Raw genomic sequence first — 16360 nt, forward strand, 5'->3', positions numbered from 1 at the left:
TGATCAGATAAATAATCATGGTGGTGGCCCAATATCCTATTAAGTGACTTAACATTGGTGCTTAAATTACATGTGTCCACTACCTGTACGTTTTGATAAAAACAAGTTTGGATGACTACCAACCAACCTTTGGTTTGTCCAAACGATCACAGTACACTGATCTTTTCACCCCAGTCTGAGTGTACCCTCTGGTGGTGAGAGGAGGTATGACATGGCTATCCTCTTCCAGTGATTGCATTTTCAGCATGACAATAAGAATATCTAATAACAGGAAAGAAAAACACACAGATACAGAGCCACACACTCTCTCAGACTATCACACATAAAAACAGGTACAGAGACATGACCACAGAGAAACACACAGATACAGAGATGTCCTCAGTTAGTAACATGGTAGATGGTGTTAGTTATTGCACATTACAGTATACTGTAGTGTAAGTGCATCTAATGTATGTGCTTCTGCCACTGCCACTCACAGAGTCCCAAAGCTGATGTTCATGCTATCCATCCTGCATATCCTGTACATATATGTCTTGCTAGTGCTAGCTAGTGCTAGAACGCTTGCCAGTCATTTGCAACCATAGCTCAGTGTCTGATACGATAAAAATTTAAATGAAAGCAAATATTACAAAGAAACATTACACAATCATTTGGTATAAAGCACTTCTATGATGAGTCGTGGTTCCTAAAGTGTTGATAGTCTACATCCATTGCACCCAAGGCAGTGGATGTAGCAGAATGTAGAAATGCTGCCCTTGCATAAGGTATTGAGATGGGTTTTACAGTACAGTAGGATAGTCATGTTACAGAAGAGGTTACAGTGAAGGGACAGTATACAGTCTCAACAGTACTGACTGATATATTCTATACATACTCTTGCTCACAGTGCATTCTAAAAACAGTAAGTTATGATATAATCTAACTAATTAACTATGATATAATTTATTGGGTTTGAGGTGGTGAAGTTTATTACATGCTGCTTCACTATATCATTTTTGTTATTGAAATCCAGTACAAACCACGTGAGAAAAAATAAAGTGAGGTTTAAATTGGTTGGTAGGCTGCTCCCCAGTTCTGAACAGCCTATTTTCCTCCTACCAAAACTTCAACAAAACGAAAAAGTGGAACAAACAGCCTAATGATTAGAAAGCATTCTTTTTTATTATTACTATTACTACCATTATGACAATTAGTTGCTTCCACATCAAGTGAAGTCAAAATTGTTAAAGTAATACTGGTCTAGTTTGCCTCAACCGTTTCTTGTACTTTGACTAATGTTTTTAATATCTCATACCGGCAAAGTTACCATTATTGATTAATGCATGGGCTATATAAAAAGATAGCAAGCAATGAACTGGGGACCTCATGCACTCTTTCACTGAGCTACATCCCTATTGTGACTACATGTCTCCCAAATTTTAACTCTTTCTAAAACAACACTAGATTTATAACGTCATCTCTCTAAAATTGCAGATTTTTTATTAATGTATTTAATTTCCAAGTAGCCTACCTGTTAAGCTTATGGATGCTCCAATGTACTGAACATGTACAGTACTGTACTGGGTAAATATTATCAAGGAAGACATTAAGCACAGAGTTCTTATTGTTATTATTCATTTTAATTATGTACAAAATTACTCGCATTCAACAGCACCTGCAAAAAGTTAGAGGCTGTATTATGTAGAAATGTTATACTTCCTGTCTCTCTGACCGCACCAAGATGGCGCTGCTCTTAATATGATACGGTGACGCCACACCCTAGGAATTCCTCTAATTCTCCGTTGAACAGTGCCAAGAGTGCTGGATGGGGGGCGGGGTTTGTGCTGTGAGACCGAGTGCAACAACAACAAATGAGCCACGAGCTAAATAGGAACGACTGTTGCTCGACTCTTGTTAAAAAGGGGCTTCTGATTAGAACACTAACTGAGCAGTCTGTTCTTTCTATTCTTAATTGGAATTTTACTGCGTCTGCACTGAAGGCCAATGTCGGTGTCCGCGGCTCTGAGCGGCCGCCTGTCCTCGGCGCTGGCCGAGCTGATGAGAGCCGCCCTGTGTGAGATCTGGAAGGCGGTGGAAGAGACGGTGTCGGAGTCCCGGGTGGAAATAACCCGCAGACAGAGAGAAAACGAGGCGCTGAGGCGGAGGCTGCAGGAGCTCATGGTGGCGGGGGAGGCGGCTGTGTGTCACTGGAGCTCCGGAGCGGACGGGCCGCCTGTGCAGAGCCGAGGAGCCGGGAGGAGAGAGGGAGAGACCCGGGCAGCAGCGGACGGTAACTAACTTTCTACTTTTTGTAATGGGTAAAGAAATCGGTTGAAGGATTAACTTGCACAGTTCAACAACTTAGACCTCTAGTAGCTAAAATACTATAATACTAGCTAAAATAATAAAAATAATTCTGGACTACAGTTGTGCAAGAATATTTTAATTGATGTAAAAAATAAAGAAAATCACATAATAAATGCTACATACAATACAGGATTGTCAGGTACAATTTATATATTAGAGGGAATAAACATTGTATCCCTTTAAATCTTATATTTCTTTTATCTTTCCTGGTAACTAACTATCTCCAGTATAGATCTCATGTGCATCTAGTGAAGGCAAAGGGGAAAGTGTACCTTTCAAGGCATTTTGCAATGGCATCCTCACACCATTAGGAATGGCATCGAAACCCATCCCTACTAGAAATCTTGACAGGATCCTACAAGATCCTTTAGGATCCCCATAGGATCCTGTTCAGGAGTGGGATCCTGGCCAAAATCCTGTTCAGAAATGGTACCTTGGGTACAACCCTGTGAGGAATATGATTTTATACTAATCATGTTTATGATCTTTATCAGGATTTTGGATATGTTAGAAACTGGAGCACACAACATTGGATTTGTCAGGATTGTGAACACAATAAGCAATACAAGATAAAGAACCTTGAAGATCAAGGCAAAGGGAGTAGCTTAATAACAAAATAAAATTCAGTCACATTAAATATGTTATGTAAGTATTTAGTAGTTAGGAAGTACTTATGTACTCATGCATGGTTTGTAGAACAGCATTCAGACAACCCTCCCACAACACCCCAGTTCCTTTGATTCACAGTTTAAAATCTTGACAGAAACCTTTAGGATCCTTTAGGATCCCCACTGTATCTGTTGTCTTTACTGTTACCTATAAGTGAGTTAATGGAAGACATTTTGAAACCCTAAAAGTCAAATAAATATAATATTAATATGGTTTAATGTAAAATGAATATTAATACAAACATACTATAATAAGACTTTCAGATTTATAAAACCTAATAAGTTTAGTTTAATTCTCAAATCATGAATAATACATATTCGACATAATGACTGATCAATATTAATAATATAATTTATTGATAATCATATGTTCTCCAGTGGTATGAGGTTTCAGGACGTTTGATAAGATTTAGAGAAAATGGGCAATAGTTTGAGAAAATATTCTGTTTCAGTCACACTTTAATTTCCAGATTACTTGTATATTTAACTCATATGGCACCTGCTCATCACTCCTACAGATCAATACTAATATTTGGTTTATTCTGTGCCAAATAAAGTAATCTTCAATGTTAAAAGTACACATATATACTAAGTACCAAAAACAATACATGAAAATGCATATTAGCAATACATTACTGCATCACTTCATTGATTCTCTAATAAACCAATCAAAATGTATCTTAACAATGTTTACACATAATATTTAGGCCTACATGTAAAATTCAGTTAGTTTTTTTTTTTGGAGGTGTGAATGTAAAAAAACCTCTTCTGATTACATCAGAAACAATTATACACTAGGCAAGGAATTTGGTTTGGGAACCAGGATTCCCTATTCATTCATACAGATCGGTAAAAGGACAGATTAAACATCTGATCAGAGTGATAGCAATAAATATTAATAAAATCACAATAGTTAAAATGAATAAAACCTTCTGGATAGTGACCTACATGTTGAAGTAAGAACTAGTTGTATGACACTAAAGGCAAAGTGATAGAAAGGGACTTTTTTGTATGGCAAAACATGTGTGTACAGATTTTATTTACTAAAGATACAATATGCAAGCATGTTTCTGTTTTGATTCTGTGCTATTTTTCTTTTTTTGGCCACTCCAGTTTAATATATATGCACACACACTAACGGCCAAATATTTAGAACACCCTCATTTTTCTAGTTTTTATTGAAATTTAAGCAGTTCAAGTCCAGTGAATAACATGAAATGGTACGAAGGTAAGCAGTAAACTGCCAGAGGTTAAAAAAAAGTTTAAGTTACCAAAAACTGAAAAATTATGTACATTTCGGAGTTGTATACTGTGTTACTACACCCTCTTAAGCATTATTTGGCAGTGTTACACACAGCTCCTGTGCATAGAAGTGACACTGTATTCCTACAATGCACACATCGTTTGAAACCTAACGATTAATCCAGTATATATTATTTGATGTTCTATCAAACACAGAGAAGTTTAGATCAAATTATGTAAAGTCGTTGTGTATTAGTACACTGTAAACAGTTTTTCATCTTGACATTTTGAGCTCTCGACGTTATTGCGGGAGTGGAGCCTCCAACAAAGAAAAACAAATCAGGCGGAGGAGACCACTCCTACCATGGCAAATGCGAGTGACCCCTCATCATCTCATCCACCGAAAATAATGAGGACCTTCTGTGAAATATGAAGGTGTTCCAAGAACATGGCTGGAGTTTAAGCAAGGGGTTATGTTTTGCAGTGTGTGTTGTCAATGCAAAGGAAAAGCACAGAGGCAATTCCTTCATTGTTGGCACTACAACCATGAAACTGGAGAATATATTATTTCACGAGAGCTCACAATGTCACCGTGATTGCACGTCAGTCGCCAGGGCACAGTCTCTGCCCCTCCAGTTAATGTTACTGCCATATTACTGAACACTACTATAATATTGATTGAGAATCGCATACGAGACCAAGATGACATGCTAAATACTACTAATAGCAAATTGCAATAGTAAAAATGGCTGGGAAAAATTCTGGCTGGCTGGTACATTTTTACATCTACCAGCCACCTTGGCTGGTAAGCCAAAAAGTTAATTTTAGAGCCTGCCTCCAATTGTTTATTTGTTCTATGCTTCAATTTCAGAGTACATTGAAACATTAAACTGCGTACATTTCAATAAAAACTGGTAAAATCAGGGTGTTCTAAAACTTTTGACCAGTAGTGTGTGTGTGTGTGTGTGTATACACCGATCAGCCATAACATTATGACCACCTGTCTCATATTGTGTAGGTCCCCCTTTTGCCGCCAAAACAGCCCTGACCCATCGAGGCATGGACTCCACTAGACCTCTGAAGGTGTGCTGTGGTATCTGGCACCAAGACGTTAGCAGCAGATCCTGTAAGTTGCGAGGTGGGGCCTCCATGGATCGGACTTGTTTGTCCAGCACATCCCACAGATGCTCGATTGGATTGAGATCTGGGGAATTTGGAGGCCAAGTCAACACCTTGAACTCGTGATTCATCAGACCAGGCCACCTTCTTCCATTGCTCCGTGGTCCAGTTCTGATGCTCACGTGCCCATTGTAGGCGCTTTCGGCAGTGGACAAGGGTCAGCATGGGCACCCTGACTGGTCTGCAGCTACGCAGCACCATATGCAACAAACTGCGATGCACTGTGTGTTCTGACACCTATCTATCAGAACCAGCATTCACTTTTTCAGCAATTTGAGCTACAGTAGCTCGTCTGTTGGATCGGACCACATGGGCCCGCCTTCGCTCCCCACGTGCATCAATGAGCCTTGGCCGCCCATGACCCTGTCGCCGGTTCACCGCTTTTCCTTCCTTGGACACTTTTGATAGGTACTGACCACTGCAGACCGGGAACACCCCACAAGAGCTGCAGTTTTGGAGATGCTCTGACCCAGTCGTCTAGCCATCACAATTTGGCCCCTGTCAAAGTCGCTCAGATCCTTACGCTTGCCCATTTTTCCTGCTTCTAACACAACAACTCTGAGGACACAATGTTCACTTGCTGCCTAATATATCCCACCCACTGACGGTCATAATGTTATGGTTGATCGGTTTATATATATATATATATATATATATATATATATATAGAGAGAGAGAGAGAGAGAGAGAGAGAGAGAGAGAGAGAGAGAGGAATAGTAGTGATCAGATGAAAAGTAATTTGAGTGGTGTCACATCCTAGGTTCACCATCAGATGTCGCTCTTACTGCAGTTGTCTGTTCCCTTCTAATCTGATTATTACATTCTCAGCCCATCAAGCAATTACTGCACCTGTTCCTCATTTAACCAGCTCACTATTTATTAGGGCCCGACTGATATATCAGAGCACTGATATTATTAGCCGATATTGGCCTTTTACAGAAATATCTGTATCGGCACATATTCCACCAATAATGAACAAATATATTTTCTCAAACTATTGGCTAAATATTTTTTTCAAATTACCATAACATCCATCGTCAGATTTCAGACAATAAATAAATAAATGTTTATTTGGTTTTACAATCGTTATTATAATTATTTACCATTATTTTTTTACATAGTTTTAGTGCTTAAGTTTTCGCTGGAAGATTCTGACTCCACAGTGTTTTTCATGCGCAGCGGCACTGCTGAGCGCCGTGGTGAAACAACACAGGGCTCATAAACCAATAAACGTGTTTTACTGAAACCATCATTACCAATAGAAAGTGTTTTTGAAAGCTGTGCTGCATTTGAGTATCCATGGTGTTGATTGTTTATTTTTGTCACTACTGAAGATTGCCGTATACTATGGCATAGAGGCACAATTTTACTCAAAAGTTAATTAAATCGCTTTTCAAAATTCGCAATAGCAATTCAAATAAAGAAAAACAGTACATGTTTACTGAAGATGCTGACTGGATATCAACAAACAGAAACTGTCTCCAAATGACAAGCAAGCTCAGATCACAGTAAAACATCTAAAGAAAATTAGTGAAAAACGCATCTCTCAGACAATGTTGACTAAAACTGAAACTATACATGATATTTATAAAACTATTTAAAATCCTACATATGTATTGCATAAGTTACACTTTAGAGAGCTTTTTTAAATATTTTTATGAAAACTAATGCAGCTGTGCTGTGCGCCCTACACTATAACCTGCCATTGTATTGGCAGTATTGAGCACTGAGAAGGACTTGACTTGATTAATTGAACCTGAGAGTGGAGTGGTAAACATTGGTAGCAAAATAGTGCAGAGGTCACAATGTCAGTTAGGAGATCAATATGCACTGAGAACTAGGAAGAAGGCCCAGAGTATTCTGGATGATGACTCGCATCCCTTGTTCTCAGAGTTTGAGACCAAAGACAACTTTCCACCTTGTGTGGACAATAAAGTATTATTGTATTGTATTGTAGAGAACTTGATGCATGTAAAATGCTAATATAAGCTAGATCAGCACTTAACACTATCATAGTATTTGATCTAATGTATAGAACATGCACATGTTTATATTTTTCCTGTATTCTTCCTTATTCTAATACATTTATTTTTACAATGTTTGATATTGTGGTGGTTATTTATGATGAAAATCAATGATTAGTTTATGATGTAAAATGTAAAAATCCTGCCTTCGGTGCATATTTGACAAGTTCTATCTGACAGGGAGAGATTTGAGAGATCCTGTTTTGCATGCTAACAAAAAAAATAAGTAAATATCGGTGGATATATCAGTAACTGGGACATTTAGCTACGAAAATTTTAAATGTAATGCAGATTACACAGAATGGCCATGGTTTGCTCTGGAATGACAGCCTTGCAATACAGAAAGTGCACCAGAAATATGGGAGACAGAGGAATGGTACTTCCCTGGCAAGAACCTAAATATATTTCATACATGCACCACTGGGAAGACTAATAAATACATGGAAGTGGAAGCTTAACTTTTTTCATTTGTTTTTTAGTTGGAGAAACATTTTACACACTGCATGGATGCTATTCAAACCTGCACTACTGACCTGTCCTCAGAGTTGCTGTTCTCAATGCTGTTCTCCTGTCTTGTTTCTCCCCCAGGAGCTGTAGAGGCCAGCGCTCTCCCTGACTCTGGGGAAAGGGCTCCCATTGAGCAGCAGCACTGTGAGCAGGAGTGGGGCTCCAGTCTGAGGCAGGACACACAGCCCACAGATACTGAAGACAAACAGGGCCTGACTGAGCAGCACAGGAGCAGACAGAGTGAGGAGGAGCTCAGGGGACTGGGATCTGAGTGTGGACCCACTGCAGCTGGTGCTGGGCTTCACTCTACCAGTACAGAATGTGAACCCAGTGTGGCGTCTGATCACATTAAAATAGAGGTCTGTGAATTTGAATTAGGCATTCCTAGTCTTATGAATCAGGGACTGGAGAATATTACAGGAGGCCTCTGTAAACTGGAACCTGAGCTCCCTGTCGAGGGACTGTGTGAAACGGAATCCCTTAACGTGAGGCAGGGGCTCAGTGGAGGGAGTGATGGTGGATGTGAACTTACGCTTCCAACGGAAGGACTTTGTGACCCTCAGTCTGCTGCAGTGAAGGAGGAGCTCAGTGAGGTGAGTGACACTGCAGTGAGGGGTGCTAGTCCATCATCACAGCACAGAGAGCTGCGTCCCAGACCCTCCAGCTCCTGCACTCCCCCCTCACAACAAACTGGGAAACATCAGAGCTACCATCGCTGCACCCAGTGTGGGAAGACTTTCAATAACTTTGCAAACTTTAAAATTCACCATCGCATTCACAGAGCAGAGAAGCCGTTCTGCTGCTCCCAGTGTGGGAAGGGCTTCAGTCATGCAGGAAGCCTTAAAACTCACCAGCGGGTTCACACAGGAGAGCAACCATTCTGCTGCGCCCAGTGTGGGAAGACCTTCAATAAATCAACATGTCTTAGAATTCACCAGCACATTCACACAGGAAAGAAACCATACTTCTGCTCCCAGTGTGGGAAAAGCTTCACTCATGCGGGAAGCCTTAAAACTCACGAGAGGCTTCACACAGGAGAGAAACCGTACTGTTGCTCCCAGTGTGGGAAGACCTTCAATAAGTCAACATGTCTTAAAAATCATGAGCGCATTCATACAGGAGAGAGACCGTTCTGCTGCTCCCTGTGTGGGAAGAGCTTCACTCATGCAGGAAACCTTAGAACTCACAAACGGATTCACACAGGAGAGAAACCCTACTGCTGCTCCCAGTGTGGGAAGAGCTTCACCCAGGCTATAAGTCTTAGATCTCACCAGCGAATTCACACAGGAGAGAAACCATACGGTTGCTCCCAGTGTGGGAAGAGCTTCAGTCGTTCAGGAAGCTTGAAATCTCACCAGAGGGTTCACACAGCAGAAGGATCTAACCATTAAAGCTAAGCAAGCAGGATGCCAGCCCAGACACATCAGCCAGCGAGACCCAGGACTGCTCCTGCACATGTCACTAGCCTCACACACAAGCAGCTGGACTGTAAGCTGCAAATAAGAACAGAAAAACAGACACCATTTAGAGTTGACTCTTTCTGGCTTCAAGTTTATTCTAAGCCAAATAAAGTGCTTTTCCCTATTCATAACTTGTTGTGCCCTTTGATGGTAAAACTGATTAGCAATATAGTGGTAATTTATTTCAGACAATCCTGCAATAGTAAACTAGAATATGATAAATAAAAGAATAATACAATACAAAAGAAAGTACATACACCAGTAATGTAGATGAGGTACAGGTCAACAGGAACAATGTACTACAAGAAGGAAGACCACACACTCAAAATACAATCTCTAATTATTTAGGCTGAAGACACGAAAGTGTTGAAATGTCAGATTTTTAACGAATTAAATAATTTGGGTTTGTATTTTGAGTGTGTGGTCTTAAATAAAAGAATAATACATTTTAGAAAGATTTGTTTCTTTCCAGAATCATAATCTCTACTAGCACATGCTATTTAAATGCCTCTACACAGACCCACTTTTCCTACTGGTTACTTCATTGAAACATTAATTTAATCGTGGTTGTTTTTACTTTTAAATTAGTTTAACTTACAAAACCTGGAGAATTTAGGTACATTGCATAATTCAACATTTTAAGTGCAAACTCTGTTTAACCCTTTGGAGCAAGAGTTCTAACTGTGTGTCAGTGAGTTAAAAAAATGTCAGGCGCTTTTCTCTGTGTATTATTAAAATTGCAGATATTTAGTGTAGATACAAGCATGCAAGTGTAGAATATAATAACTTTGTTTATTTGAATGATCACTGAAAACAGAATACAGACAAAATAAACATTTGTTTACAATAAAATTACAAGAAAGATTGATAGAATATGCTTTTTCAGACTCGCACAGCAATAAACGTACTGGTAGAACAACTTGCACAAAGCAAAACAAAAGCATGAAACTAAAATAAATACATGTTAGCTTCTAAAAGTAGGTCTTGGTTTAACCCCAACAAAACCATATGTCCACTACAAAGTATTTACAAAAACGAATTTGGATTGTGGAGGGGATGGAAGGAGTGACAGTTTTCAGTAATGCTTCAACATGGGGAATTCCTTATCATAGGATTTAAAAAATAATTAGTTTTTCCCTCAAAACGTTTTGCCAGTATGCGGATATGTTGAAGGTTGTTTTGTATGAAAATTATGTGTAATTCCTTATACAATTAACAGAGGACAGCAGATACTAATGCAAAATGTTTACAGTATAGCTTCACCCAGAACAGTGCTGGCTGCCTAATTCAAATTAAAAGTTCAAAATGTACCAGTATCCAGGGAGCAAGGAACATACTGGTACATTTGTATGTTCCAAAGGGTTCATCATCTCTGATTAGGGAAATAATTAGTTCAGTTACTGAGGTCTTAGTTGGAACAAAACCCATCAGGAAAGTGGGGATCCCATCCCCTATTCCTTCATTATCATAACCACTGCCTTCGTTACAGAGTCATGCTGAGCCATAGCTAACCTGGCACAAAAAGGACACAAGGTGCAGGGTACACCCCAGTGTAAAAGTAATGCTTGGTGTGTTCACTTTGTATACACAGGCTTCACAACAATCCCTTAACAACTCAGTTTCTGAAATCTAATAGGAAAGCAATAAAATACACCTTCCTGACTGCTGCACTTGAATTTAAATGGTAAAGGTACACACTCACTTTACTGCAACAAGTGGCAAGCTGTGTGAAGATTGATCTGATCGTGGGATGTTATTAAATTGTTTCCTAATCTTAAATGTTACTATGTTTTGTGAACTGTTTTATGGTTCATTAATTATGTAAGAAATTATTCCTCTCTCTAACTAAAAAATAAAATGTTATTTGAATTTAGCTCTACTGCAGTTCTTTCAGTTGAGCATATGAATAATACCCCGTTTCCACTAGCCATGTTCAGCTGCACCTCAGCGTGGCCATGCCGTACCTGTACAGCTACACTGTGCCCAGCAGCGTTTCCATTCATTGCCCTGAGTCCAGCTGCCCTAGGAAGAGACTGAGAGACACGAAAGGTCAAAACGCATCTGGGACGCTCGACACTCTGGGATTTAGTGTTTTAAACTGGTAGCTTCCACAGCCAGACTCAGAGTTGCAGTGGGTCTGAGTTTGGATGCCACAGCATGTCCTGTGCTTGGGACAGGAGATCTGCCTGCAGGTTCCCACTCCACAAGAGAACCAGGTCTGACAACCATGGCCACCGGGCAGTGACTAAAAGCCCTCTTGCTCCTTTGGACCTGATCTTCTACAGCATGGCTGGGACAAGAGGAAATGGGGGAACTGCGTACAGGAGACCACATGGCCACCAATGGGCCGGTGGGCCAGTGCCTTGATGCCAAGTGTTTCTCTGCACTATTGGGACGGAGAACCATAGTGGGCACTGGGCAGTGTATGAACTCTCGGGTAGAGAAAAGATTGAAACTTGTCCTGCTGACCAGCTCCAAATGCACTGCATTTAATGTATGGACTGCATGCAGACCCCTATTTCACAGTTAGCCCAAATTATGTGCCATTTAAGGAAGTTAGCCAAGACTTTGGGCCATTTTAAAACAGTTGGAACATCTCAGAAAGGTATTAATTTATGTATATATAAAAATAGACCAATAATTGTATTGATGCATAAGTAAAACAAAAAAAACAACCAATAATTATATTTATGAATAACTTGAAACATTAAACAAAGTACTGTACTCCTCCATTGTTTGATTAACTCTTTACACTTATAAATTTCAATTAAAGAAGTGAATTTATAGTATCACCTTATCACGAATCCTGGAATCTTGTAGAACTCAATTTCTGTAATAATTGGACACAGACACCAATTCCAAAGATATAAATTGTCAAATTTATTAAAAACAAAGACTAAATGTAGCCCTACACTAATTATACAAAAGGGAAAAACTAATTAAAATTAAACTCTAGATCAAATCAAAGACAAATCACTTCCATGACCAAATCAAAGACCATGGGATCGCTTATGATAACACACAAATCGTTAAACAAAAAAGGTTATAAACACATTGACTACAATACCGGTTAGTCTCTCATTAGTATTGTTAGTCGGACATCAAATAACTACGCAGGTTAGTATTTATGTCAGGTAACTTCTCGTTATATATATATCAGTCTCATTTACGTTTAGGTGCCGAGAAAGATCCTATCATTACTTGTTACCACAATTTCCCTTAACTGATTATTATTCAATGATTAAGGATAGGCAGGGCCACCAATAATCTAATGTCTATTAACTTGTGTCAATTTCAGACTAAACAGTTAAACAGGAATGAGAAGATATTTCTCGGCGTTGACAGGTTTTGTTTCTAAAATTGTAAACAAAACAGTTTAATGCAACACACATTTATATTTAAGAAAAACTAAATGATATTACACATTCTAGAGTTATGAATCACAGAATAACATTTCTAATTGATTTCTCAAATGTCATGAATCATGAACTCCAAACTGTTAAACTTATCTGAACTTCGTCGCAGAGAGGCCTCTCTGTCTTCGGGCTCAGATAACAGCACACGGCACGAGGTCCGTGTGGTTTGGAACAAAGGCAGTCCGGTTCGGCTTTGTCCAAGAACTTCCACTCAGTCGATGCACCTGGAAGTTGGGGTTACGCGAATGTAGAGTCTTTTCCAAACAGATTTTCCACTGGTTTGAAGGCTCCAAGGTTGTGGACAAAATCTTTGTAAGCAGGGTTCCACCGTAGTTACTTGAAGACAAAGTCTTTGAGGAAAGCAGGGCCCTGTTCGGTTCCAAGGGTCGAGTTTCTTAAGACTCAAATAGCTATTTAAATGACTGACACTTTCGTATACAGTCGACTTAGTCAATTGTCCAGCTGTAAAACTCCACTGATCAGGTGGGCACAGGCGGGCAGCGCAGTCTGTAAAGTTCTTTATTTAATAAAGTCCTTTAAAAGAATTCTTCGTACGGCTCAATCTCCTTCTCCCAGTTTAACTCTTCTGTTGCCGGCAAAGACTTGGTTGGTTTCTGGATCCGGTTCGGGCAACAGAGCTTTCAGCCCCCAGTGTCCTATTGGAGGGGGGCTTGATTTGATTTATGACTGATGTCAATCCATGCCATCTTTTGGAAATGCCGGTTGGCCCAGGTTTGTAGCTCTGTGTCGGGATTTCAGCTCTCGTCCATTTCAAAGAGTTTTATTACCTAGAGGCCATATTCCCCACACATCTCATAGCAGGATTCCAAGCTATTTGGCCCATTCTCGGTGCCATCCTCCCAAGACTGCCACTTTGATGTAAACCAGTTCACATGCTGGTGAGCCAAGGAAATCTGATAACTTTGGGGGGAGAGGTCTTCTTTAGATCAGTGCTTCAGCTCAGAGCTAAAATGCTCTTATCAAAATGCACCCACCCCACGTAACGTTACAACACCATAGAGGTTTTCTTTCTTTCTCAGTATCTCTACCCAGATTGCACAGGACACTGGGCCAACGTCGGCATATGGTTGGCATGGTTGGACAACAGTTGCGGTTGGGCGGTGACATATAGCCAATGTCGGCATATGGTTGGCATGGTCGGACAGCATCTCTTGGCGAGATGGATCATGTCCGACTAAATGACGACAGATGTGATATCAGTGCAAGTTGTTTTACTAAATGGACCTATACAACTTTAAAATATGATACATATGAATAATAATCATTATAAATGTTTGATACTGTCAGAATGTTCAGCTTCATTCTTTGAAAGCGCTCGAGCGCCTCGAGACCACACCGAGAAGAGGCATGTCCTCAGATGACGTCAGAGCGAAGAGTGTGTAGAGGTAAGTTCACTTTCTCCACTATTATTAAAATATTGAAATGTACTGTTGTTTAAATGTACTGAAAAGTAGATTATTTAATTGTCTGAAGTACCAGATTGTATGTATGAAACATTAACTGTATCGTTGTTTTCAAAATATATATTTTTTAATATTGTAGCGATCTGGGACAGGGCGGGTCACTTGGGGTATGTGTATGTGTTTCTTCATGTTATGCTTAGGCAACTGGTGCTTAGATACTTCCAGGGGTCAGGGGTTGGCCCTGCGTGGGAACATGGGGTGCGCCGTGATTGGAGGAGCCAGTCACGGGGTGCAAACTGATAAATAGTGGTGCCCGGGCCAGTTCCCGCGTAGCAGTTTTAGGAAGAGTTGATGAGTAGTTCAGAGTTGCTGTAGAGTTTTTATTAAGAGTTCAGCAGCAGTTTAGGAAGAGTTCTATGGGCTCAAATTAGCACCATAAGTATTGCATTAAAAAAAAATATATATATATTGTAAGATCAAAATGTTGAGATCAAAAATAAAAAAAAGTTGAATACAAAATGTATAGAACTGTAAACAAAAAATGTACCGAAAGCAAAAAAACAAACAAACTTGAAAACAAAAAATGTTAAATCGAGAGCAAAACTCGCCTGCAGTCCCTGTCTTTGCTTGCGATGCTGCGATCTTTGCTTTCGCCGCCAGTTTCTTTGCTTTCGAATGATTTATTTTTGTTACGAGTTTTGGCTGTTTTGTCGTGAGGGCGGGGTTTACAGGGAGGCGTGGATCCTGGGTCTCCATTGGTCCAGCAGGTTTGACTGACAGCTGATCCAATCAGTGAGCAGGTGGGCTGGTCTGACAGTCACTCTGCAACACATGTGACTTCACACTGACTGACCCATAGACTGAGAGGAGCAGCTACATGGAATTTAATTATGAACAAAGCATGCTTTTAATAAAAGTTGTGGACAATCGCTTTCTACATATTACATATGTGTTTATATCATACAGCCTTTATTCGCATCTTTATCAATGGCGCCAGTAATTTTGTAGGTTACTGTGCATATATATAGTGTGTATGTGTGTATGTGTGTGTGTGTTTCTTACCTACACATAAACTGGGACATCACATGCTCTTAATGAATACGATGCCCCTCCATTTGCCTCTTGCTAAATGCTGTGATCTCCATCAGTCTGGCGCTGTGTTATCTGAGCAGCTGAATTAAAGTGCTCTGCAGGTGACATAATATGAACATGATATTAAACATGTTACTGTGCACGGAGCCGGTTAGTCATGTGTTGTGTTTCAGTGCTGTATGTTGGGCTCAATGGCGGTGATCAGTGATTGCGCAGCTCTTGACTGCAGGTCTGCGCACACAGGGGCTTTAATGAGTCGCTGAACCGGCGCTGCTGTTGAAACCGAGACAGTCGACACCATCCAGACCAGCCCATCTGCTCACTGATTGGGTCAGGAAGAACCGTCACTCAAACCTGCTGGACCAATGGAGACCCAGGATCCACGCCTCCCTGTAAATCCCGCCCTCACGACAAAACAGCGACAAAACTCGTAACGAAAAAAAATAAACCGAAATTAAAGAAACTGGCGGCGAAAGCAAAAATTGCAGCATCGCAAGCAAAGACAGGAACTGCCGGAGAGTTTTGTTCTCGATTTAACATTTTTTGTTTTCAATTTTTTTTTCTTTTGATACATTTTTTTTGTTTACAATTCTATACATTTTGCACTCGATTTTTCTTTATCTCAACATCAATTTTTTCTCAAGTTTTTTTTTTTTTAATGCAATACCCATGGCGCTAATTTGAGCCCATAGAGTTCAGTCAGAGATTGAGTTGTTAGAGCTATAGTCGCTCCAGCCTGAGAAAATCCTGTTCAAATAAAGTGCTTGTTTGGTTTGCAACCTGCGCCGCCTCTGTTATTTCTGCACAGCGTGGAGCCGCAAGAGAGCCGAGAAAAGCGGTGCTCGTTACAATATCAGTGATTGGCTTTTTATTTTCTGTATCGCTGAATGATTTAAAGTGAATCATTCTGTTTATGCCAAATTCTGACTCTACCATCTGAATGTCTCAACAGAAATCGAGACTCATCAGACCAGGCAACATTTTTCCAGTCTTCAACTGTCC

General features: G+C 40.0%; 1 protein-coding gene across 1 annotated transcript; it reads left to right on the top strand.

Moving 5' to 3' along the window:
* The first annotated feature begins 1798 nt into the window (after positions 1 to 1798).
* On the top strand, positions 1799 to 12223 carry LOC136767793 (zinc finger protein 239). Its single transcript, XM_066721798.1, has 2 exons — positions 1799 to 2269; positions 8048 to 12223. The coding sequence occupies exons 1-2, from the start codon at positions 1984 to 1986 to the stop codon at positions 9355 to 9357; spliced, it is 1596 nt and encodes a 531-aa protein (XP_066577895.1). The 5' UTR covers positions 1799 to 1983; the 3' UTR covers positions 9358 to 12223.
* The last annotated feature ends 4137 nt before the right edge of the window (positions 12224 to 16360 follow it).

The sequence above is a fragment of the Amia ocellicauda genome, chromosome 14 (genome assembly GCF_036373705.1).
Source record: "Amia ocellicauda isolate fAmiCal2 chromosome 14, fAmiCal2.hap1, whole genome shotgun sequence".
Taxonomy (NCBI): Eukaryota; Metazoa; Chordata; class Actinopteri; order Amiiformes; family Amiidae; genus Amia; species Amia ocellicauda.